Raw genomic sequence first — 26,077 nt, 5'->3', positions numbered from 1 at the left:
CACAGTGTATTTTAGACTTACTGTAAGAGCTGAGCCGGAAATAACAAGATTAAACAAAAACACACAGTTTTGCGAAAATGTATGCCATCTATATATATATATATATATATATATATATATATATATATATATATATATATATATGTGTGTGTGTAAAGAAGAATGAAATGCGCCAAACAGTCCATAAGGGTTTATTACCAATGTGTTTGTTGATACTGTGTGCACCTGGAACTGAAAACGACATTGCTTTGCTCAGTTGGCCTTGGTTCCGGCCCACATGCAGCTCACTGCAGAACTTTACTCGGACTAATTAAGTGGAAACACCTGAGTGAGCCACCAGACAGCAGCATGGACTGACACCAGCGGCTGCAGAGATGGTAGGAAAACATTTCAAAAGTTTTATGTCATGTGATTTGTTTAGCAGTGGTGCAAAGTGCATGTGCTCACAGTAAAACGTGCAAAGACACAAAAGTAGAAGGTTAAAAATGCGATTGTTCGTGTAAGAGACTGCAAGAAAAGCAGAAAAAGCAAAATTAAAAAGTCGATTTAGAAACTGATAAGAAAAATATCACAGGCAGAACTAAGCAACAAATCGACGAGGTTTAACATTTAACAAGCTATTTTCTCCGGAGTTTATTTCTTGACATTTTTGTTGCATTTTCCCATCGCCATTTTGGAGACGGACACGGGAACCTTCGATTGCATCTTCATACCTACACGGACAATTTAACGCGTCGGACCCATTCACAGGAAGCGCGTCCCGGCTGTGACCTGCAGCTCCTCTGTGTTTTCATAAGGAAAAAATGGGCTTGTAGCTGAAGACAGGAGTCATGTTTACTCTCAAAGCGCTGCAGAAAAATAAAACAGTCAAATATGGAGTCCCCATGCTTGTAAGTAACTTTTATTTTACGTTTTATCGTATTTTCGAGCGTTGATAAGCTTGTTAGCTAAAGCTTTAGCTAGTGAGTTAGCTTCATGATGCATAACGCTGCTAGTTGAAGCGAGCTGTTTTGTCAGATTACTGTTAATATTAAAATCGATTTATGTATGTAATTAGTTATTTTTGTCTTTTTCCTTTTTAAATTTGGTTGTAATTATTATGAACGCAAACTACTGTTGTTCTTTGTACTCACTCACTGGACCGCATTGACCCAGAGTAAATAACAGTCTCAGTTTTGCCTTTTGCCTTGTTTGTTTTTTCCCCACAAATAGAGTAAAGGTTTTTAAAAAATCTGTAACTGCGTTAAAACGAAGTCTTAAGTTTTCCCATTGATTCGTCCAGATTTATGGCGGAGGTATAGTGGAAACTCCCTCCAGACTTTGCAATTGCTCTTAAATGCCCAAATATCAATAACTAAAGTACTTAGGGTGAAGTTCACTAATTCACTTTCTATGTTTTTTTTCAGTTGCTCATAATTGGAGGTTCCTTTGGCCTGAGAGAGTTCACACAAATTCGATACGATGCTCAGAGGATCAGAAAAAAGGTTTGTAATAATTAACTCTTATATTACGTATATTTGATGAAGAGTTGCTCAATAAATGTGACAGCAGATAAAAATTTCTCACATTTTCACCATCGCAAGAAACCGGGTATATTTGATCCTAAATACAATCGAACCTCTCAGTTTTTAACTCCTGTATGACGATATTAAATGTGCATTTTAGTGTGAGCAGTCTAAGTTTGTACAGGTAGTCACACAGAATTTACATTTGTTTCAGGCATCTGCCACAACAAACACTCAGTTTTATAAAAAAAAAAAAAACAACGCAATAAATAATGAAAAAAAATAGTTAGAAATAAAAAACAATCTATTTAAAAAATCTGTATAAAATATATGGTAAAAAAATTGTCAAAGTTATATAATAATCAGAAATGAAACTTCATAAAATAAACAAACAAAATAAATATAAAAAAATTTTGAATAATAATGAATCTCGTTACAAGATCTGTTTAACATGCAAAAAATAGTACATTTAATATCATAAAAATAGAATTTAATAAAATTACAGTATAATAAAAAAATTAAATGCATTGTGTAAAAACATCTGAATAAAATGAAGTTGGGTTTTGCAGAATTTGTAGTAAAGCAATTTGCTCACACAAAATGTCAACAGTGCGATTGTAATGCGTGTTATGATTGGGGCAAAGCAGGTTGAGTGTCCCTGGGTGATTTGGGAAAAGCCCACAGTCTCTGTGTGCAATGACTCCTCCCAGTGGTCAGACACACAATTGCACGTGAGGTTCATGGTTTTATTCAAAGAGGACAGTGTAAAAATAGCGCTCACAGAGATGTTTCTAAGTCTGTGAGGACTGCTGGGATCTCACAGTGTCGTGTGTTTGATTTCGGCTTATTTATCATTGGAATTTAACACATTGTCTATCCATCACGTCAGACAGTGCAGCACTGACAGGCTCTTCTAACCCATTTAGTGAGTCAATACAAGAGCAAGAAGTGCGAACAAGCTCTAATAATTCATTAAATGACAGACACAATTCATTAAACTGACAGAGGAGCGGCCCTTTATTAGAAGCCATCACAATGTGATGAGCTGGCTGCGAGGGGAAGTGGCTGTTTTGTGCTATTTTGCTCTGACAAACGCTGGTGCGCGTCATGTGGGTGGGAGCCAGATGGCAGGGGCATCTTTTCTTATAACTGTCCATGTGAGGCGGCACTACACTGTGGATGACGGCGGTGCAGGGAGGCGTCGCGCCCCTGGCAGCGTGCAGCTGCCCCCACAAGACTCGCTCTCTTCTGACAGGGCCTGCGGCGGACCGAGTCCCCCCCAGCCCCCTCTCTCCTCTCAGGCCCTGTGGAGTTCAGTCTCTGCTCAGTGTGTGTGTGTGTGTGTGCGTGCGCGCACATGTAATTTAATGCATGGAATATCTAAACAGTTGTCAAAATGTACACAATCTTCCGGTTCTGTTATCAGCTGATTAGATTATTTTGTTCACACAGATATTTGCCCGCTTAAACCATTAAGTCTTTAATTCCTGGATTGACAGCAGTTTATTGTGCTGTATTCAGGCGCCTTTCACCATAATTTAAACCTCTGAAACCTGACAACATTTTTTTTGGGGTGGGGGGGGGTTGCAAAAAATCTCCTGCAAATTGCAAAAAAGAAATTAGTGAAGGGAAGAAAATGGTCTGCAAATTACCTGGGATGCATTATTAGATATAATCAAAAAACTAGGGGGAAAATGCCAAGAAAACATATTTCTAATTTTCTTAATTATTTATTAAAAATTATGTTACAAATAAAAAATCTGCACTTTCTTAAGGTCATTTTCTATTTTTTTCTTTCTTTTTTTTTACTTTAGTTTGTCTTTTCTTGTTGTCTTTTGCTCATTTCCCAGTAATGTCATGTAACTGTTTCTCTTTTACCAATTTCTCGCTAATGTTTGGACCATTTCTTGTTAAGTTGCTCAGCACCCTCCCATGTTTTTGGAAGAAATCAAGCCAATTTACTCAGGTTTCAAAATGTTCAAGCTGCTGTCTGATGGGTAAGTTACTGTATGGTCCAATTAGCATTTTCTTCTCGACAGTCTCATTTAGCCTGGAGGCAGAGATGAACTTGAAGGCCTTTTGTCTTCCTTGTCCAGGTTTTGTGTGAGTTTTCTTCACCTCTGATGCTCCAAGTTTTTTTTATTTTTTAGTTTCGGGCAGTTGAAGAAAAGCTAATAACGCCTCCATCGTAGGTATCACACTAATTACCAGGGCTATTAATTCCCTCGTCTGAAGGCTGCAAAATATTCCATATATTATTTATTTGCTGTAGTAATGTAGGTCTAATTAAAAATCAATCATGGAATTATGAAACTCATCAGTCACCAGAGTAACTGCGGCATTATTGCTGTGAAATATTAGAACTCATTAAAAGTAATGATTCAGAATGGGATTCATTTCAGTCCTATTCTCGGGCAAAATCAATTTGAATTGCAAAACCCAGATAGCTCCATCGGACTCCAGTCCCTCTCCTGAAACCCTCTGACACATAATTTTCATTTCTTGCTAAACCTGGTGATGTTGATGCCAAATCCAGCCGAATAAATTTACAGTGAAAACAAGGTAAATTGGATCCGCCCTCCAGGTTTGGGAGCGGCTAGACTTTGACGCTGCTGAGAAAAAGTTTTTTCTCTTCACACAAGGTTATAGGCCGGACTTTAAAGTGCTTCACCCCTTCTTGCGGGTGTCATCATTTATAGATTAAAGAAATACACAGAGAAGAGGAGGGGGATGCTGCTTCAGTCCAAAGTTGCAGCTGTATAAGCCAGAGAGCCCCTCCATGTCTTCTTCTTTCTTCTCTTCATCTCGTCCTTTCTTTGATTTCTTTTCATTTTCTCTGTTGTTGTGAGTGCGTGACTTTCTATCGTAACATTTCTCCTCGCTCTCTCTCAGCTGGATCCTTCGCTGGAGGCCAAAGTGAACATCCCAAAGCAGTCAGCCATACTGGAGGAGGAGTACGAGGTAAGGAGACACAAGCTGGGCACCCTGAGGGGCTGAGAGGAGATGAAAGAAACTAACTGGTGCGGTCTGTCGGCAAGAAACAGGAGCTGGTAAACAATATGTGCTTTTATAGAGTGCCATCAAGATGTTTAAAAAAAGGTGTCGAGAACAAATTGTATCGTGTTTAGAAATTATCGTGTAGACGCGTTAGAGACGTAAAAACATGGGGTTGTATTTATAATTCATACAATTTTATACAATGTCTAACCTCGTATGTAGGAGAATTTTGGGAATTTACAATTCTTAAACAATCTTTAACACCTTCAGGATACCCCCTTTAATAATTCAAGTGTTTAAGTTGCTTTTTTTTAAAGTAATTAGACTTGTAGGTTTGCCCATATTTTTTATCATTGATCAGGTGTGCTGCATCACTTTGTTTGTTAAGCACGCTGCTTTAATCACGATTCTGAGGTTTTTTCATCCTAACAAAAACAGTCAGAACAAAAACAAAATACTGTTGCTGTTCTGTCTCCTTATTGAATATTGCCAACAGGCAGCGACGCTTAGTATTGGTACTCAATACTTCTCAGCGATCAAATCAAATACTAAGTAGTGTGTGTGTGTGTGTGTGTGTGGGGGGGGGTGTCAATACAGCATAGTACTGCGATATTTTTCGTGGCAAGATTGTATCAATCCACTGACGGCAAGTGTCAATGTTATTTATCATATAAATTATTAATATTGTAAATACTAATTATTAGTTAGTAGCCTACTAGAATAACTTCAGTTGCTTTTTCAGTTCACTAGATACATGTTGATATAAAAAAGTCATAAAGGTGAGATGAACAGACTGAAAAATGTATATTATTAGATAAAAACAATATTGTTTTATCAAGTTTTTTTCTTAATTTGTAGTTAAAAAGGTAATAAATTCATGAATGCAATACTCAAGATATTACAAAACATTTTATATCGCAATAATATTGTATTGAGAGAATATTAAATCTGGGGGGCTGTGGTGTTTCCCACCCCGAGTACCAAGTTGCTTCCAAACTTCTCCAGTCAGATCTAGAAAAACACGACTACATTTGTGTGGTTTTGCTCCCAGCTAATCACAACAAGTGTTCTTCTTTGCAAGAAATTGGTAAAAAGCAAAAGAAAAAGAAAAATTTAGTGAAAATTAGAAATAATACAAAAAAAGGAAAGTAAATAAAAAACCCAAACAAATAGAAATGACCCGAAAAAAAATTGTTTAAAACGTAAAAATAATTCTGTAGCGTAATATTAAATCCATAATTATGATAATTTTGTGTGTGTGTATATATATATATATATATATATATATATATATATATATATATATATATATATATATATATATATATATATATATATATATATATATATATATATATATATATATATATATATATATATATATAGAGAGAGAGAGAGAGAGAGAGAGAGAGAGACATTTTACCGAACTTTTTAAAAATAATTCTGTAAATCGACTAAAAAAAAAATTGGGCTAGTTGCCCATGTTTTCGAAAAAATTCAAACCAAATTTGCTCTGGGTTTCTGGACACAGCACAAGAAAAGTGATGTCGATCCAGGTTTCAAAGGGTTAAGGGTGCTGGTATTGGTTTTTGATTTGTTGTTTAATAAGCAATACCCAGCCATAATTGGAAGTTGACAATTGATTTTTAATGACCTCCGTATCAGGAACATCATCACTAATATTACTGAACAACGACACTTGAAGGCAGAGTGAAACGCCGGCCGTCATAAAGACGCCTTTTCATTTAAATATGAGGATAACTGCGCACAGTCTCTCCTGGAAGAGACAGGTGGGTGTGAAAGTCAGATTATCTGTTTCATAAAGTTACAGAAGTCACACTCAGCCCTCCTAATCCGACGTCAGAAAGATGTGGGGGGCGGTGGGTTTACCGCAGCTCTTCTCCAATCCGACAAGCTGTTCTGAAGAAGCACGCTGGCAGCTTAATTCTTGCCTCCTCTCACCTGCGTGACACAGCAGATGGTCACAACTTCTCTACATCTGCACATTTCAGGAAGTAAAACTAGAAAAAAAAAATAATGATTCTGAATTGACTTTTAAATAATTTCTTGTGTTCGTGCAGAAGCCCAAGTTCAATTTTTCAGAGTTAGAAAAATCAGTTTTCTGACACAGTTTCATCTACATCTGGTCAAATAGTGAATTATTGGGTGAATTTTAAAGGGGCTCTATTATGCTTTTTCTTATTATATGCTGGGCGACATGGGCTGAAAATTATACTGCAGTATTTTGAGGCTATATCTCCATACATTATTTATATCTCAATATTTTAAAATCTCAAAAGCACTTACTTAATGCGAGAACTGGGAGACAGAATCTAACATTTCGAAAATATCACAAGTTTTTGTGCTAATATGAAATGGAAACCTTCCCATAGTGTGCCAGATATCTTTATATGGTCATCTGCTCCAGGCACGCTGCGGCAAACGTTTACATAATGTATAAAGTCTGTTTAATGTCCAGTCTGACTATTTAGTACATTTGCAGTCTCACGTTCAGCTCCGTCAGGTAACATTTAGATAATTTCACGTTTGCAGTGCATGTGTGAAAGGGGCTATGGCTGTTGATGCTGATTTCTCCCCAGTTTCAGAGCTCGTTCCTGCTGGAACATGTCCGGTTGTGTTTCTAAGCTTTTATTGGTGATTTTCACTGTAGAACGTGCTGCCGTTCTCCTCTCAAATAACTCTATAGTTGCAATGATGGTGTAGAGATAGGGAGTGCTGACTGATCACAGCAGACTTTTTTGGCAGAGGGAGCTTAGAGAGCCAGGGGCTAAACTTAGCATTTCACGCAGACGGTGATTAAGGCGTCCAAACACAGACATTATGAGTAAAATAGTGTTTTTTGCCCATAAAAGCATGTAAACACACTCTAGAAGGAACCCAAACAGGAAGTAGTTAATGTATTAGCTGTGTTGGCGTGTTGGGTTCGGGTTCGGGTTTGTTATACTGTCATGTTAAAGAGAGAACTGCTGTAATGATTTGAATATATTGTAAGTTCTAGAGGAGAGGTTTTCACTATAAGCCGCTATGGGTTTCTTAACCTCTCCTGCACAATTCTTGTTACGCTTATCTACTTTTTTTAAATTAAAAACTGTGTGCTAATAATTGTAATAAAAATAAATAAAAGTATGAACCAGAAAATGAGCCTTTTTTTAACCTCATCTGTTTTTTTTTTCTCTCCCTCTCTGCAGAAGCTGAAGGAGGTAAATTTGGAAGAGTGGAGGAACATCCGGGGTCCTCGTCCCTGGGAGGACTCCAAAGAGTACCAGGAGCAGCAGCGTGCCAGGCTAAACCAAAAAGACTGAGGCGCAGCAGACTGCACGCACACTGCAGCAGGATGGACCAGACACGAGCGGACCGAGTCTTTGACTGACACTAAAATTCATGTAACCTGGACGCTGTAACTTCAGGGCACGGACTCAGCTTGTTGGGTCTGTGCTGGACCCAAAAGTTTACCAAGTGTTTGCAGCAGGTTTTGGTCTTTAGTTGTGACACATTCTGGACTCTTAGTGGTTAAAATTTTGCAACATGAGCCCAAAACCTTGAACTAAGTTCAAGGTTGGTCTTAAATTCAAACAAATATGGATTGGTGCTCGCTTATTTATACACATGTATAAAGAAGTCACCTGTTGGTAACTTATGCTCCACTCTGAATCAGGAGTTTGTTGTAAAAACCAACCAGTAGGTGGCGCACCTGTGTACTGCTGCACCTTACCTTTCACACTGAAAGCAAGGAGAGAAATATATATATCAGTGTATGATTTCCATGTCTCAATAAATTATGTTCTATTGATCCAAATTGTTACTTTTACTTTTATTTCGTTTTTGACAAAAGCTCGTATATGTGGTGAGTCTTTGTTTACAGCAGTATCACTTTGATTTACCAGTTCAAAGTATAAAAGAATAAATAACGCAACAGTCCAGCCTTTCCTCGGGCTTTATAGGTCTCGACAGTAATCTGTTTCTCTGACAGTTATTACTTTGCAACGCGCTGGATTTATTACGTTTATAATGGAAATACTATTACCTTTTTGCCTTTTTTTTGTTCGACAAACCAAAAGAACATGATTTTTGCTGTACGTCTTCGGATTGTACGTATAAATAATGTTTGGGTGACTGACAGATAATACGTACTGCTTTCCCTCATTCAGTTTGTGAAATAGGATGTAATGAATATTCTTCAGGTGGAGAGGTCTGTGTGAAAATGTCCTGGGATACATTTTCTGTAATCACATTTTTTATGCCCATGATTTTTGAGTCACTTTAATACCCAGTGCTTCTCGGGCTCGGGAATTTACGGGGCACAAACAACAGCTCATATGTGAGGATTATTTTCTCATGCACAGGTTGTACTGATACTAAATCTTCCAGCTTTGTCATCGGTTGTTTGGCCGAGCTGCCGTGAAGCAGAAATTGCCTCTAATCCTCCAAACAGATTAATCAAGTAATTTGTCACAGGATTGGAAGATCAGATCAAGCCTTTCTCGTCAGGCTGTGTGTTGATAAAAATGTCTGGTGTACGCTTCTGTTTCTGCAGAGGGCTCTCTAAATTTAGAGCCGCTACATGCTGGTGCATCTGTAATCTTAGAGGTCAATCACACACCTTATTCTGGATGCTCCACAGGCCTGCCCCGGGCTGTTTCTGATTAGATATGTACTGTCTGAAAATCAAAACAACAGCGAGGACGCTGCTGTTTCTAACTGTGGGAAAGAAGAAATATTGAGTTTGATGATGGTCGATAAGGCAATCTGAAGTGTACTGGAGGACGAGGCTGATACTGTGAGGTTAGCTGCAGGAAGAAGTGTCAGACTTTGAAAACTGCTGCTCTGGAAAAACACGAAACACTGATACACAGGAACGAACCCCTGAAGTTGTTGAAAGGTCATATTTTTTATGTTGTACTCTGAAGTTAATTATTTTGTGGGAACAAGTTATTATCTTGTGTGAATAACTATTAAAGCATTTTTTTCTTATTCCAACAAGATAATTAACTTAAGCAATTTGTTCCCACAATTAGTGACTTGTGTGCACAAGTTAATAACCTGTTCCCATAATAATTGACTTGTGCACTCAAGATAATAACTTACTAATGGTAATAACGTGTTCCCAAAATATAACTTGTTCCCATAGTAATCCACTTGTGTGCACAAGATCATAACCTGTTCCCACAAGATTACGAACATGCTCCACAATAATCGACTTGTGTACTCAAGATAATAATTTGTTCCCACAGGATAATTACTTGTTTCCACAAGATGAATTGTTCCCACAAGATAATCAACTTGTGTGCACAAGATAATAACTTGTTTCCACAAGTTTATTAATTTTACATGCAAGATATTTTGTTTCCACAGGAAAACTTGTCCTCACACGATAATTTACTTTTTCCCTCAAAATAATTGTCTGTGCACATAAGAAAATAACTTGTTCCCACGAGACAATCAAGTTGTTCCCAAAAATTAATCAATGTGTCATCATAAGATTATCAGCTTGTGCACTCAAAATAATAACTTAATAAATAACTTAATAAATAATAACTTACTCCCACAATATAATACAAGGTTGTTCCCACAGTAATCAACTTGTTCCCACAAAACAGTTAATTGAGCACAAGATAATAACTTGTTCCCACAATAATTAAGTGAGCACACAAGATAACTTGTTTCCACACTAACTGACTCGTTTACTCAAGATAATTTACTTGCTCCCACAAAATAATACCTTGTTCCCAAAAGAAAACTTTTTCTAACATGATAATCAACTTGTTCCCTTAATAATTGTTGACTATACAAGATAACTTGTTACTACATGAAGAAAGTTATCAACCTTAGGGGCGCCGTGTAGGGCTTATTTCTTTGTAGACAGTTGTTATGAAAACTGTGAACATGTTTTTTTGGGGTTTTTTTTTATATTTTGAGTGACCTAACCATTACAGTGTTTGACAGTTTTAGGATATCCAGTAATTCTGCAGACTACATGGTGTGTAAAAATAAATTAGATGGCTGCACTTTAAATATTCTATTTGTTTAGTCACTTTTCATTTCCTCCTTAAATACGCATCATATGGTATTTATTAGCTGTGTGTTCGGTGAACCATCTGTAATCTCTCTGGCTGTACAGAGCCATACCGCCTCGCAGCTCCTCCATAGAGCCCACATCAAATGAACCATGTGAAGGAGACTTTAGAGCGCTCAAGCAGAAGATAGTATGTTACAGCACACTGCGGTTCTTTTATGGGCGGCACGGGTGTATTCGTCAGAGGCCAAAATGGGTCAGTCCGTGAGGCCTCACAATCGTAAGCGAGCCATCAGGATGCATGATGAGCTGGAAGTCCTAATTTGAAAAAGGCACGCCCCCCTTCACGTGCTGTTCAATTTTTAATTTGAGAATGCAAGAAAACGCCATCAAATATTCATTGGACAAGGCTAAGAAAAGAGGAAATCAAATTCAATATTTACTACTTCGGGGGAACTAATGAGGTCTTAGAAACAAGAACCATGTAGCTGGTTGAAATTCGGCACTCTGAAACACTAAATAACTGTAATCCTTTGCAACTTCCAGGGACCCCCTCCAGCTATGGGCCCCTGAATCATTCAGATTGTCCTTTTCACTCCGTGGCCCTGTGAGCTGTTTTTTCCTGCTGCCAGATCTTCACAGCTCTGATGTGGAGGCAATCTGCAGAGGAACCAGGCAGCTCTCCGTCTTTTTGGCCCTTGATGAATGAAAAATCCCAAACACACACACTCACACACAACCTCCAGATGAAGATTAATTACCGCTCACGAGGCGACATTTCTCACAAAGATGACAGATTTGAATGAAACGCAGGATATTCAACCACATTATGTGAATGGGCAAAGGATCTCCCGGTGAATCCTCAAACCAGGATGACTGCCTAACATATCTCTTTAATTTTCCCTCACATCTCAATCGTATTTTCTCCCTAAATTTCCTTTAAAATATTTTTGGCATCGCTGTACTTTGTATTACCAACTGGGATAACGTTGCGGTGGTTGATTTTTTTTTTTACCTCCTGGGTCTGTGTGTTTTGGTATGTCATGCTAAAATGTGGTCCTGGAGGCATCTATTGTAACATGAACGATCACAGTAGATATTTTGAGCACTTTGGCAGGTGTTAATATGTCTGTATGTGTGTGGACAGATTTTATCAAAGCGATGGCACAGCAACCATGAAGATGCAGTGACAGGACACTACAAGCGTGCAGAGCCCTTGGTGCACACACTTTACGCCATTGGCCCACATTTGTTTCTCAAAGTCACAAATTGATGTATCATAGCTGGAGTGATCCCACTGCAGGACAGTCTGTGGTTACTTTTTGTTATCAGTCGACGTGATCAGTGTCGTCATATCTTAAATAAGCTGATTTGTCGGTCTGTCTCCAGGTGTCACTCACCTATCAGCCTAATACTGGTGGAAACCCCCCACTGTACTGTTGTAGTATTGTAGTCGCCCTCCGCTCTCACTGTAACACCGAGCACTGTTTGAAGCACAGTGTGAGCAGCCCACAGCAGATACATGACATCCCAACGCCTGTGAGCAAAAGACTTAAAAACACGAGAGAATAATTTATGTGTTGAGGCTTTGTCATTCCAATACACTTAATGCTTCCCAGCTATGATATATTAAACAGTTTGTATATCAAGAAAGTGTGTTGTTAATCATTTAGTATTATACATCGACAGTAAGAAACAATTAGTCGATTAACTGGTTAGTTGACACATTTTAAAGGTCCAGTGTGTAGGATAAAGAGGGATATATAAGCAGAAATGGAATGATATAGTATGTTTTTTTTAGTCTATAATCATCCGTAAACAAGAATAGTTGTTTTGTTGTCAATACTTTAGAATGAGACATTTATATCTACATAGGAAGCGACCCCTCATCTACGGAGATCACCATGTTGCACCGCCATGTTTTTACAGAGGCCCAGAACAGACAACCAAACACTGGCGTGAGGTCGCGCCGTTAACTTTTTTCCAATGACCGCCATATTTAGCAGCCCCTGCGTGACAAAATTGTGGAACTTGAGGCTTAAAGCAGAGTTGGTTTTCTCGAGCTGTCGGCGTCGGTAAGTGAAGTTTCAATGTCAGCAATCTGGACTGAGTGTGTCGCAAGTGCAGTTTTCAACTCGGCAACAGATGATCTGAGCTCAGTCACTAGTTCGTTTTTTCAGAGCTGAAATCTCACCACGGATGACTGCGGTGAGCTCGGCTGGTGTAGCTCTGGGTAAAAAGGCTGTTTGTTGTCCTTTGTAGACATTTCTGGTTACCACGCGCAGTATGTCGGCTGGTGAAAACACTTGGTATAAGTAAGCTATTTTGTGAAAAGTTAAAATGTGAAAAAAAATTGCAGAAAGGCTCCAGGCTTCACCGCATGAGGGTCATGTCGGGGTCTCAAAAAAGGAAATTTGTAGATGTCACATAGGACTTTGGGTCACATTGTTAACATTTTTTCAAATTTAAGAGATATATTTTATGACGTTAATAATTAAAACAATCCTTTTCGGCGCAGGGCTAACGTACAGTACGTGTGCTTTTTTGTCAATCCCCTGCCCCAGATCTCAAACAAAGTCGGTGAAGCTGTGGTCAGTGAAGGCCTTAACCTTCACTGACTCACTTACAGAGAGCTGGAGAGTCAAATGACAAAAAATAGACTTATTCTACATGAAGGAGGGAGGGAGGAAGTGAGCGGGGAAATGGCCTCTGTGCTTATTTTATTTAGTCTCTCTTTCTCTCTCTCTCTCTCTCTCTCTCTCTAGTTTCATTTCTAAAAATAGACAGACGCTTGGCAGCTGAGGGGTAGTCCACGCAGAACAAATGCACCCCCTGGCTGTTTCACTTCATTCCCCACATAATGAGCCAGACGGAACGCGCGCAGATCGCCGCCGTCACTTCCACTCTCCCCAGGACCAAGGCAGGGGCCACACGTTGCCATAGAGACGTGGCTTTTGGGCACGGGGGGGGCAGAGCATTCTTCGTTCGGCCCGGCACGCATACCCGAGCCCCTGGGCCAAGCTGACCCCTCCGCCTTGATCCCTGTCTCATCCCGTCTTCCCCGGCCTTTGATTCGCTCCCCCTTCCTGCTCGCTTTCATTCAGTACCATAAGGCACGGGGAGATGAGTCGATGAGTGTGGAGTCCAGTGTCCTACACTGTGTCTCTGATGTAATGGAGTCAGTGCGGGTATCCCTCTCTCACCCATCTTCCTCTGCAAATATATTCCAGACCAGTGAACCACTGAATGCTCAGCTCCAATAGCTGCAGCTGCAGAAGGGGCACTCTCCGTAGCCGAGCTCTGCTATATGAGTGCAAACACGGGTCTCTATGGATCTTATTTGAGCTCAAAGTACATACAGTGTGAAAGCTTCGCGCCGGCTCCTTTCTATCTGCATTGCACTCTGTATATTTATGAAGTGTCAGGGTTTTATTTGAGGAGAGGATTTATTAGTGCGGGCTAGTCAAGGTTATGTAGCGTTAGATGAAGAATAGCCAGCTCTTCTTCTCTGTATGATTATGTGCATACTCTCATATTGAGCTGATGCATGCATGTCTGGATGACAGTGATACTGTTTGGCTGGAAACTGCAAGCATGCTGCTGGACTTCCTGGCTTGTGGCCCTGTCAAATGAAGCGACTACTTGTGATCTGAGGTTATGGCCGAAGTCGGCACAGAAGTTGTGAGCAGGTCTACCAACAGCCCAGACGCCAGAGGAAAATGTTGGCATTGTAACAAGTGACATAGTGTATGAGCTGACTTTCTAATTGAGAGGGTAGAGGCGAGACGCCTGTCTCGCCTCAGACCATTATGAGAGACCAAAACAACAAAACTGATTGTGTTTTAGTGACCTATCGCTGTTTTACAAGCAGCTTTTTAGACACCAAACTTGTTGTGTTTGCACTGGAGATAGTGATACGATATGTGGTTGTCTTTTTGCCCCACCACATATGTTAATATGATTTGCTTCTGTTGGAGCTGCTTAAAATGAGATCAGATGTGTGACAGGAGTCGGTAGTATTTGTAGTAATAGTAACTTTTCATCAATTATTGACTGTGCTGTGTGTTATCTTGCATTCATGAAAAAATGTTTTGCATTTTTTGCACGATTTCACGATGTGTGGATAAGATCCACATTTAAAAACAGCAAAACTAAATCCAAACATTGTTTACAAACTCACACAACTTGTACACTATAAACTATGTCTCATTTATATTACGCTCATACTTCCAAAACATTCATGTTCACTAAACTGTTATATAAACCACTTCCTCACAAGTTTGGGGCCTGGCCACGTAAAAGCACTTGAGCAGAGTTCAAACAAACTCACGTCCCCGCTCTCGTGATTGTTTGTACTAACCTGTTTTAAATTGAAATGCGCCACCTTGTGGTAAAACACATGAATTAATTCTCTTTTATGGCCCTGACACACCAAGCAAATGATCCGCTGATGGTCAGTGGACGGTCAGGGTCGGGCCACTGGTGAGTGTCTGTCACCCTGGTGTTTTCAGTGTGTTCAACACCATTGGCGCTGCTCGGCCCTTGTCATTTTTTTTTTTTTTTTTAGCTGATTCAGGATGTTGAATCTGCATTGGCGACGGCGGAGCCTGTCCGCGCATGAATTCACTCTAATTGGCAGAGCAGCTTCGTGTTTGAGAAGAGAAACTGAAGTGGGGAAAGCAAATGACTAAAGACAAGAGCGAGTGAGATTGAAACAAAGATGTTATATTTGGTAAGATTATTGTTTTTAGCCATTAGGCTCTTAAGCACAAACTGTACTTGTTTGTGTCATTGTGCACAGTAAATATAATTTTCTTCTCTCAACATCAGGTGGTGTTGTTAGTGTGCTAACTGGCTAACCAGCGTCTTGAATCTGTCCTTCCGGTTTCCCTTTTTGAATGATGAATACAGACTGCTGCTAAGGAGAGTTATTTTCTCTCACACAGGTGCAGAATGTACCTGCTAGTTGGCTGTAAACATTGTGGTGCGTTCAAGTGCAACTTTTTGGCCGAGAAGTCAGCCTTCGTTGCCACTCGTAAAAATAGAAATAAGCTGATCTACCTCAATTATTAGGCATATTTGAGGTGTTTAGTGACATAAATATGTTTTGTACCTCTTGACAGAATTTTTTTAGGGGGGGCAAAAATGGCCCTTTTAAGGGCTGGAGGCCCCTACATTACTGTGTTTTTACCATTCAAAAACACAGTATTTTCATTTAGTAACTTAAATGCTGTGGTTCTACACTCATGCATCTTTTTAAGTGAGTCCTCAAGGGGATGTTTGGTGCTTTGCTCTGCGTCTGACCTCGACCACCACACCATCCTCTAAACACACACATTCACCAGTGACAGGAAGTGGCCCTTCAGCCTTGAGGGTCTGTAGATCCTGATGCGAGGAGACTCTTTACCTTTCTCATTTCACAACTTCACTATTCATTACTGACCGTCATAAGTGGACGTCGCCCAGGGGTGATGTTGGTGTTAACTCCCCTGATGACCCCCCCCTCCCCTGTCTCTGTCTTCTCACCAGCCGGGCCCCACTGTGTGTGTGTGTGTGTGTGTGTGTGACTGTTTTTTTCCACTGAAGTTGTTGCAACTGGAGCCTACAAATTATCAGCATGTGCAGAGTGCCGAGTGCAGCACGGAGAGAGAAAATACAAATCACAAAGTGCAGCTGCAGCACTATTCTCTTCTTGTGCTGTTCTGTATCGTTCTCTGCTCCAGATTCTCTGCTGCTGCATGCCGGACGTTTTAATGAAACCGATCTGGAGACACCGTCAACTGTTCTGTGCAGTGGAGGAATGTAATTAAGTACATTTACTTAAGTATTGTACTTAAGTGCAAATCTTGTAGTTTACTTGAGTATTTCCATTTCATGTCACTTTCTACTCCTACTGTTCTAAATCTCAGAAGCAAATATTGTACTTTTTATTCCATTCATTTATTTGACAGCTTTAGTTATAGTTAGAAATTAAGACATTTTTTTGTTTTGGGTTCAAACACCTGATTTTATTGCGAGACACACTTCTGTTAAGTGTCCCAAATACCTTGTTTTGTCACCAAGAAAAACACCAGCAAAATCTCCCAAAGTCTTAAAAATACCCTGGTTTTGTTGACAGAATAGCTGCTGCAAAAAGTTATGTTTCAAATTTTTATTTATTTATTTATTTTACACATTTTATTTTCAGGTAATTTTCTTGTACTGTTTTACTAATTTCTTGATAATTTTGGGGTAATTTCTTCTTCCATTGCTCATTGCCTTCATCCCATTATTTTGAAAGAAATCAAGCCAGTTTTTCTCAGGTTTCATAGGGTTCAGTGAGGTATTGAGTGAAGGGACTTTTACTTGTAACAGAGTAATTTTATAGTGCCGTATTGACAGGTTTATTCGGGTAAAACATCTGAGCATGTCCTCCACCTCTGGTTCTGTGGCAAAAACAGGAAGAAGAGGTGAAGTCACTCTAAGAGAATCGATGCATCCAGTCAGTTTCAGGGCTGCGGCCATCACGCCGCCCGCCCTTTGTAAGAGCTGCTCCTCTCAGTGGGAAGCACGAGCAGGCCTGCTGTGTTGATTACAAGTATAATCCATTAATCATCACTGAACGCATGGAGGACTTTGATGAGAGAGGCAAGAGCAGGCATTGAATTCCAATCATACGATGCATGCAGGCTGCAGGTACACCGAAAGAGCCTGCGCCAATCTGTCCAGTGTGTTTTCTGCCTCCACCCTTTTTCCTGCAGATAAGAAAACTTCATTAAAACATCCAACCGTATTCTCCATACTAATTACAGCATTACATGGAGAGGGAGTGGAGGATGTTGGGTGGTGGTGGTGGTGGGCTGCAGGGCCAGATTGGCCCGTCTCATCCCTCCCGTCCATTTTGGAAGCGATTGTTTTTGAATTTCATATTTGAATTTAACAAGCATGGAAATCTGAACAGGCTAATAAGATTCTGTACCACAGTGCCGGACTGTGTAATTAAAATCGGATCCAATTGATTTTTTTTCTTCCTGCTTTGCATATAGGCTCCATCCCAAAAGAGAAAGGCGACTCTATGCCGCAATAAGATGACTGCTCCGAGTCTCTCCCTGTTATTTCTGGGTGGATTAATAATAATTCATTATTGATTAATCGCTAATTAATTTAAAAGACTTTTAAATGTTTGTATTAATTTTACATACAGTTTGGTTTGCCTTGGGACTTTCAGATTTTTTTTCCCAGAATGCTATAGGCCTGTGTGATTGTGTAATTGGAGGTGGTGGCAGTGTCAACATCCTCCTGCTTTGCTCCTGTCTCTGGGGCTTGGTCTGTCTCGTCAGCAGCGGTTATGGGTGATTGTGCTGCATCAAGGACTGTGTGCCCACTGAAGCTCATTATCTACTGGCTATGCATCTGACTGTGGATGCAAGATCACTGGGTTGTGCAACACGACTGCAAGAAGGGAAACAAAAGAAACATAGGAGGTGATGAGAATTTGATGAGAAAGTTGCCTGAACTTCAGAGGACCCAGAGCAGGATCTGTTTTAAAGGGACAGTTCGTCCCCATTCCAAAAATACATATTTTTCCTCTTACCTGTAGCATTACGTTACCACAGAAATCCCTACTGCCGATATCTCCAACACTGCAACTCAGAGTGCAACGCAGATTGATAAACAGCCCTACAGGTAAGAGGAAAAACATGTACTTTTGATTTTTGGGTGAATTGTCCTCTTATGTTGCATTAAGGTGATGTTGGAAGGTCGTAGTTTCTGGGTTGGGAAGTTGGTCATCCGACTTTGTTGTGTTCATGTACTTTGAGGAAGTGCGAACAACATGGAAGCTACAAAGAAGATGGGTTGCATTTTACTGCTGAGAGCATTTAAACAAGAAATTGATAGCTGTTTCCAGTTTATTAATATATTTTTAAAATATATATCATATATTATATTAACTCTGCGTCACTCTACATGGGCAACAGTCACACAACAACACTTTAATACCATATTACACTTTACATGTGATCAAAAAAACGTTTCTTAACATTGACCAAACATTGACTTTTGGCCGCCACATTTATGCATTTATGACGTCAACTCGTGTTATAAAATAATGTTATTAATGTTAGAACAATCGCCTAGCATGCTTTATATTAAAATGTTAGTTTGCGTGCTGCAGCTAATAGATGCATATACTAAAATATACAACTACTGAAAATATATGATAGCTATGAGGAACGAAATATATTATTTCTTACAGTCAATTGTTGACACTGTTTCAGTGCTTTCTGCCATTTCTACTGCCTGAAAACACCATGCAAACAGTACAACTTGGATATCAGCAAAATTTCCCAGTTTCCCACTGGACTTTTAAGGGCCATTCATTTGCTCGTAACTCATAAATACGATATTTCCGAGGTGCACATGAAGGCAGTAATAATCAGAACTATGTCCGAAATAGTGTGACATTTTGGGGAATATCCTATTTGCGTATAGTTATCTCAGCTTAGTGCAAAGACAAGAAGTTAGCCAGGCTCTTTCTGAAGGTAAAAATGATATTTTTGTTAATTTATTAATATTGTGTAATCTGTTATGGAGGGGTTACATGATCACACACGTATACACAGGTTACATTCTTGTTGGGTGCTTCCCCACAAAGACTAACTAACCTATCAGGAATATGTTGCCAGGCAACCAGCCACATACTGTCAGAAATTACACCTAATAAACTTGTCACTTTGGCTTTCGTGTGGACTAAACAAACAAGACGTGAAGTTCCACATAGTAAAAAAACCCTCGTGAAATCCTAACATCCTTTTGAATATTTCAAATACTTCTAAAATTTTAAAAACATCCTAAATTCCTATAAATTTCCTAAAATCATAGATATGTCCCCAAATCCTAGAAACATCACAAAATCAGAGAAATACCCAAAATTAAATGTTCTAAAATCCTAGAAACGACCTGAAATCCAAACATCCTAAAAATCTAGAAACTTTCTTATATCACAGAAATGTCCAAAAATCCTAGAAACGTCAAAAAAATCAGAGAAATGTCCTAAAATCCTTTCTATATATTTATATATATATATTTATTTATATATACTAGATATTTATAGAATTTTAAGACATTTCAAAGGATTTTGAGACTGTATAAGTCTTAAAATCCAAGAAATGTCCTAGAAATGTCTTAAAATTTGATTAATGTCATAAATTCTAGAAATGTGCTAAAATCCTAAAAATGTCCTGAATGTCTTAAAATCTTAGAAACATACTAAAATCCTATGCATATTCGAGTCAGGGTCAGGGTCAGTGAACACAACACATGAGGTTATGTGCCATCTCCCCATAAGATCGGGGACTGATTGACGAGTGAAATGCGCCAAGGCGCGTGCCAAGAAAAGGAAGGTGGATGCATGTCGCGTTTTCCAGGAGAAACAAACGATTAATACTTTTTTGAAGTAAAAGGCGAGACACTTTGTCTAGTTTGGGGCGCTGGCAGTGATGAAAAAGGTAAATCTCGAGCGTGAATAAATAGAGTACAGTCCCTAAAGTGCAGATATGTTTGTTTCTGCAACTATTAAGTTGTGTAAGTGTGTGAGCGTGGCATTTGTGGCATTTGTCCAGATTAAATGTCAGTGACTCAGTGTTCGTCACTTATTTCTGCGTCTTGAAATACCCGAACGTGACCACTAGGGCAAACACCCTCGCGTTGTGGAGGTAAAATCGCGGGTGATACCTTAATTACAATCTTTCCCCCTCCTCCCTGCTGTGGTGAGCACTTGTCACAGAGGGCTGTGGGCCTGGATGATATTTTGTGGTGCAGGTTTCTTCTCTCAGCCGATGGTGACGTAGTTGCGCGCCTAACCGAGTCTGTCTGTGTGACTTTTTAAAAAATGGGGGGCGGAGGGCTGTAGGGCGCAACCATTTCACACCTCTACGGCGTGAGAAAAGGCCTAATATTAATACAAATTATCCGAGGATGATGATTTAAAGACGAAGCGCGTCTCCGGCGGTGATCGGGAGCTCCAGAAACTGAGTCAGCGCAGCGGAGGAGACGAGCCGTGGTCATTCCGATGGTGCGCAAAGTCCGGCTGACAGCCTCGGGAACTTAAACGCACAGCTGAGCGCGTTTCTAATGTAACACGGTGTTTAATATTAATCGCAGTGTGCCGTTTGTGTAGCCGGGCAGAGGAACTGCTTCACCTCCAGGAGCGACATCATAGATTTCCTGCGCTATCGCCGCGCAGAGAGGGGGAGGAGGAGAGCGCTGATTCACGGCTTGCAGGAGGAGGGAGAGCCGTGCGGACAGGGGCTCGCAACATCCATCTCTAATCTTAAAATACAGCACTCCCCCCCACCTCCTCCTCCTCCTCCTCCCTTGTCATTGACAGCTCTGCGACCCGGTCAATCCGTCAGACAGGGAGGATCTGGGGAGGAGGGCGCCCAGGCAGGAGAGGACGAAAGGCGATCACCTCTGGCCGGTTTGATCCAAACGCCAATACCGAGCCTGGGGACCTGACTCTGCGTGCACGAGGACGACACAGTGGCAGGGATTTTTTGGTCCACGAGATCCAAACAGCGAGGCTATATTGAGACTGTTAAGAGGGTGATCTGCGCGGAGAAACAATAATAAAGGGGGCGGTCAGGAGCTATTTCGCAGTTTCTACATAAACTCCCCGGAATACAAATCCAGGTATGAATAACGCATGATGCAAACTCTGTGATATTTCATAATCAGCGTGTTAATGCATTGATCGGGCTGGCTTTCTGTGTGACAGGCATTATTTCAAGATGCGTGTATCTGCAGCCGATAAGTGATGAGATGTGGGTCCGTCACTCCGGAGCGCTTCATGCTGCCCAGGTTTTAACCTGCTCCCATCGCTCCCCGTAACACTGTGCAGATATGATCCAATGCAACTGGCTGAAACGGATCGTGATACCGTCTAATGGGTGTGCCATTAAAATAACAGGCGTCTGTCAACGCAAATATCGGTTGTTACATCCTGGCGAGCACTTCTTGCTCCTGACTGGATGAACACCTGGATTTTTTAATACGTGAATCTTTGATATTTTTCTGCACAGCTTGTTTAGAGTTCCTCAGTTTCAGACAGGAGAGCATGCAGCCTCGTATATCCTCTGTGCATCTTTCCACGCAGGCCTGCATGCTCCCTATAAGTTATGGTGCGGGCCTCTGGGTGCTCCAGCAGGGATTCCCTCCTCAGGTAGCTCTGACACCGGTATAGTGAGCAAAAAACGGCCCCTTATGATGATTAATCAGCAACAGCTGAGGCTCTCCGTGTGTCTGCTGAGTCCATGTTTACGCGCGTCTCAAATAGCCTCCTTAAACAAGACCCCTGTTCCCAAAATAGGGAAAGGTGGATGGAGATCTGTGGGCAGAGCAGCAGCCGCTCTCTGCTCTCAGCAACTGTCTCAGCCATAATGCTGTCTGCATCAGTCAGGGAGCAGAGCAGGGTGGCGATCACGATGCACGGAATCAAACATTAATAATGCTTTTCTCGTTTAAATCCACTGTAATAGATGTGGAAGTCATCTGGAGTTAGACTAGTTATTGCTGCAGGTATCTGTTTTTAGTTTAACAATCGGTTACTGATCCATGAAATTTCCAGAAAATCATCATCAAAAAAAAAAAAAAAAAAAAGCACAAAAAACAAATTTCACAAAGTCAGGGTTTATATGTTCCAGCTGCCTGTTTAGTCTGAGCAACAGCCAACAAACAAAAACAAAACAAACAAAAAAAATCCCCAAAACGCCAAGGATATTTTGTTTAATATCTGAAGAAAACAAATTCTAAGAGATTTTTGAGCATTTTCACTTTAAAAGTTACTTAAATGATGAACTGATTGATTATCATAGCTCCTCTTGCATTATAAAAGTTGTTAAAGTCTACATTATTTTCTTCCTTAACTTATTTCATTTACTTACTATTCAGTTGATTTGGACACATATTATATAATTGAAAATAAAAATAAATTATCTAGTTTTTCCTTCTTATTGTGGTAAAAATGACTCAAAGCTCATTATACTAAAGGAATTTAATAAGTTTGGACTTTAATGACATTATCACTATGATAGTCTAAATCAGGGGTCTTCAGCGTTTTTCAGCCGAGCCCCTAAAGTCAAAGAGAGAGCAGTGGACCTCTAAAATCACACAAAATTAAGTTGCACTTGAGAATGTCTCTGAATATTTTCGGGTCTTTGTTCGTTTGCCTGTAGCTGCTAAGTCAGCAGCAGTTGTCGCCTGGCTATGTGTGTTAGCCTCAAAGTCTGTGCTCGAGCCGGTGGTTTCTGAGGTGGACGGTGTGTCAGAGTCTTTTCCTCGAAAAGTTACAAAATGATCCATTGTGGATCACAAGAATGTCGTACACTCTGTATAGTTGTACAGCTCACCGGCCAATATGTTTCAATAGCACGTAAATGCAAACACATTTATCTGTTTATTATTTGCAAAGACTGTTGTTGTCATATTAGATTGTTTCCCTTTTAGGCTGTTTTTTAGTTGTTTGTAGACAGTTTGCGTATAGAAGTGCAGTAGTCAATAAATCTATTTTGCTCATCTAAATAGTGTCTACACTCTCTATCGACTGTCCTTTTGATGCATCGTGCACAAATCACAAACTTAATTTAATTGTGCTTGTACAATGATAATGTAGGTATCTATAGATTTATCTGTCTTTGTTGGCTAACTAGTTCACCGCCTGTACTGATGCTGCACAGTGACAAAAATGTGCTGTGCAATGACTTTGTGTTGGCTATATGATTACACAAGGATTCATGGTTAACAGTTAGCCTATCATTAATGTTGTGCACTGTTAATTAAATGTGGGCCAATTTATCCTCACTAATAATATGTTGGAATAATGCTACTTTGTTTTTTTAAGGCACAATAAAAAAAAAAAAACAATTAAAACTTATCAAGCAGTAATTTGTGGCCCCATGAAGTAACTTTTAGGACCCCCTAGGGGTCGTGAACCCTCTGTTGAAGACACAGGTTTTAGAGAATTAAAACCAGGGAAAACTGTAACTTTTGTTTTTTTTTATTTTTACAATCTTGACATTTTATTTTGAAAATTGTTATAAAATACTTTAACATTCACAGTGATAGAAAGTAACTTAAGTACAAGTACTGTAGTTTAGTACAATTTTGAGGTACTTGTACTGTACTTAAGTATTCCTTTCCCCTTTATACTCCACTACATCTTAGAGAAAACTGTTGTACTTTTTATTCGACTGTAATTACATACTGTTGCGTCACAGATTCAGATAAACAATGCAAAATATAATCAAGAAATAAATTCTGATTTTTCATCAATAAGGCTTTACTGGTCCCCGATGGAAAATTCACTGACCCAATCAACCCCGCTCTCCCCTATTTTAATACTGATTTGTGAAAAAAGATAAATTTGGGGATTTCTACTGTCTGTTTTTTTACATGGCATTAATATGACTTTTTCTAAACTTTCGTCTAATACTACTAATGCAAGACATCCTCTATAGCCGTCACATACTATACTTCTAATATGTTAATTGCATTATAAATATTGAGGCTTTAAGTCAAAGTTTCTGTGATATTTCATTTATTAAATATCCACTTCCTCATATTTTCTGAAGAAAGTGGTTAAAAGTTGTGCAAATGGAGTTTAAGTGGGTTCAACCTCAACTATTTGTGGTTGAGGAGGTCAGCGCTGGACTTAATTGGAATATGTCAAAGCTGAACTTCACCCTTAATTTCGATGATGTCAGTTGCAATGTGGCTCTTAAGTTCCTGTGCAGCTTTTCTGAGCAACTTCAGTTGATTTTTAATATTTTTCGGAGGCAGCTGAACAGTCTTGATTAAACTCCGGCGACAGTCCTCGTCTACATTCACAATGCAAAATGCAATCCTTAAAACAGTAATTAGTATGCAAATTGTTTTGTGTAGCTCCTAATTTAGAGGTCACGGCTCTAATGTTGGTACACATGGAGAAATGGAATCGTTCACTCTGCATCAGCTGACGGCGGCCAACAAACTTTGTGTCGTGATGGAAAATCAATATTTAAAATACAAAATCCTTGTGAGGTCGCACACCGGAACCGTCTGTCTGAGATGTAATCATTGCAATGTAATATTGATAAGCTTTACAGTATTGCTTTATAACAATGTCTGGTTTTGTCTCTTAAATAGTTTATCAGTCAATCAAGCTATCCTCACTGGCTCTATCGGAAGCATTATTTTTAACATTAAGGTTTTGTTAACCCTTTGAAACCTAAGCAAATTGGCTTGACTTCTTTCAACAGCAATGGAAGAAGAAGTGACTCAAAAGTAGCAAGAAATAAGTAAAAAGCACATTAAAATTATCTAAAAAAAACACCAAAAATAATTATAATTCTAGCTTTTTAAAATGTATACTTCTAAATCTAGTAATTTCTTGCAATTTGTGGGACATTTCTTGCTAAGTTGCTTATTGCCTTTTTACTTTCATGTTTAAAAGAAATTCAATCAAAGATTTAGATACTTGTGAAAGGCGCCTCAATGCTGCACAAGAAAAGTGATATTGTTCCAGGTTTCAAAGGGTTAAAGGGGCCTGAAAATGGGCTGCTAGTCACAGCAAGTACTGTTTAAGCTTGTTGTATGATATCTTCTGTGGTTCTCAAACTGGCATGTAGTGGGCAGTCTGGGAGGGTCTAGTGCACCACACTATGGACTTACTAACTTATGTAACTGGGTCTCACTCCCAGAGTGTCAAAATACGCTGCTTGGGCAGTGTCCCCCGCGTCCCTATAATGGCGCAGTGGGCACCATTTAGCGTCTGTGTGAGATACACCAGGGTTTTGACCGAATCCAATGTAAACCCATCTGCATCAGTGTTAAACACTCAGAGCAACGGGCAAAGTTTTAAGTGCACGAAAGTCCACTTAGGGTGGGCGGCAGCGGAGGTGGATAGGTCCAGAAAGCATTGAACTTGAAATTATTTGTGGGACTCAAAGCTGGGTGTATTTTTGTGATATGCTGCTGCCTTTGCGGTTGGGTTTGTGGCACTCCAAGCCAGGAGTTTTTTGCTGACACCCTCAGTCTTTCCAAAAATAACCCCTTAGTTTTGTTCTTTAAACCTAACTGCCGACCCCTTCTTTGTCAACACACAATGCAAAAGACTGTCCCTGGCGTCATCTTAAGGGCCGATCACACTGAGAGGCATCACTCCAGGCATGACCGCTCCAAAAACGCCTTGAAAGTGCAACTGGAAAAAGACAGCTGGGTGGGCCTGTGGAGCATGTGCAGGGCCAAAAGTGAAAATATTGAAAATCGCTAAAAAAACACGTTGCACAGCAGCAAGAGAGGAATACCCGACAGGCATGCTGTACCATTGGGAAACAATAGCTTTGTTGGCGACCCTTATCTAGCGAAGTGTCTCGGTGTGATCAGCCCCTTAGGAACGCTGGGTCTTCTGCCCAAATGGCAAAATATGAGTAGGGGTGAGATTATAAAGCATTATCGGAATTTTGTGTCCCAGCACCCTCAGAGCTCGTAGGGAAAAAGGCACCATTTACGAACGGTGTTGACATTT

General features: G+C 39.9%; 2 protein-coding genes across 4 annotated transcripts in view; both read left to right on the top strand.

Moving 5' to 3' along the window:
- Window positions 1-237: 237 nt before the first annotated feature.
- Window positions 238-26,077, top strand: part of slc8a3 (solute carrier family 8 member 3) — a 161,857-nt gene continuing 136,017 nt past the window's right edge. Inside the window, exon 1 of one of the 3 annotated variants that reach the window (XM_042500096.2) lies at window positions 238-377. The gene's annotated coding sequence lies outside the window, so the exon portion shown is untranslated. Of the gene's footprint in view, window positions 378-20,303; window positions 21,208-26,077 lie in introns of those variants that run through there. The other 2 variants (XM_042500095.2, XM_042500097.2) reach the window with 2 other exon arrangements.
- On the top strand, window positions 425-8,319 carry cox16 (cytochrome c oxidase assembly factor COX16). Its single transcript, XM_042500120.2, has 4 exons — window positions 425-890; window positions 1,407-1,484; window positions 4,398-4,466; window positions 7,712-8,319. The coding sequence occupies exons 1-4, from the start codon at window positions 831-833 to the stop codon at window positions 7,823-7,825; spliced, it is 321 nt and encodes a 106-aa protein (XP_042356054.1). The 5' UTR covers window positions 425-830; the 3' UTR covers window positions 7,826-8,319.

The sequence above is a fragment of the Plectropomus leopardus genome, chromosome 14 (assembly GCF_026936395.1).
Source record: "Plectropomus leopardus strain MGB_pleo_1.0 chromosome 14, ASM2693639v1, whole genome shotgun sequence".
Classification (NCBI taxonomy): Eukaryota; Metazoa; Chordata; class Actinopteri; order Perciformes; family Serranidae; genus Plectropomus; species Plectropomus leopardus.
Note: the sequence above shows the minus strand (reverse complement) of the source record. Positions and strands in the feature narration are given on the sequence as shown.

Bases quoted from the DNA above. Each gene is read 5' to 3' on its own strand.
- cox16 (XM_042500120.2), top strand. From the start codon at position 831: ATGTTTACTCTCAAAGCGCTGCAGAAAAATAAAACAGTCAAATATGGA. The intron at 891-1,406 runs GTAAGTAACTTT...GTTTTTTTTCAG, and splicing joins AATATGGAGTCCCCATGCTT to TTGCTCATAATTGGAGGTTC. The intron at 1,485-4,397 runs GTTTGTAATAAT...GCTCTCTCTCAG, and splicing joins CTCAGAGGATCAGAAAAAAG to CTGGATCCTTCGCTGGAGGC.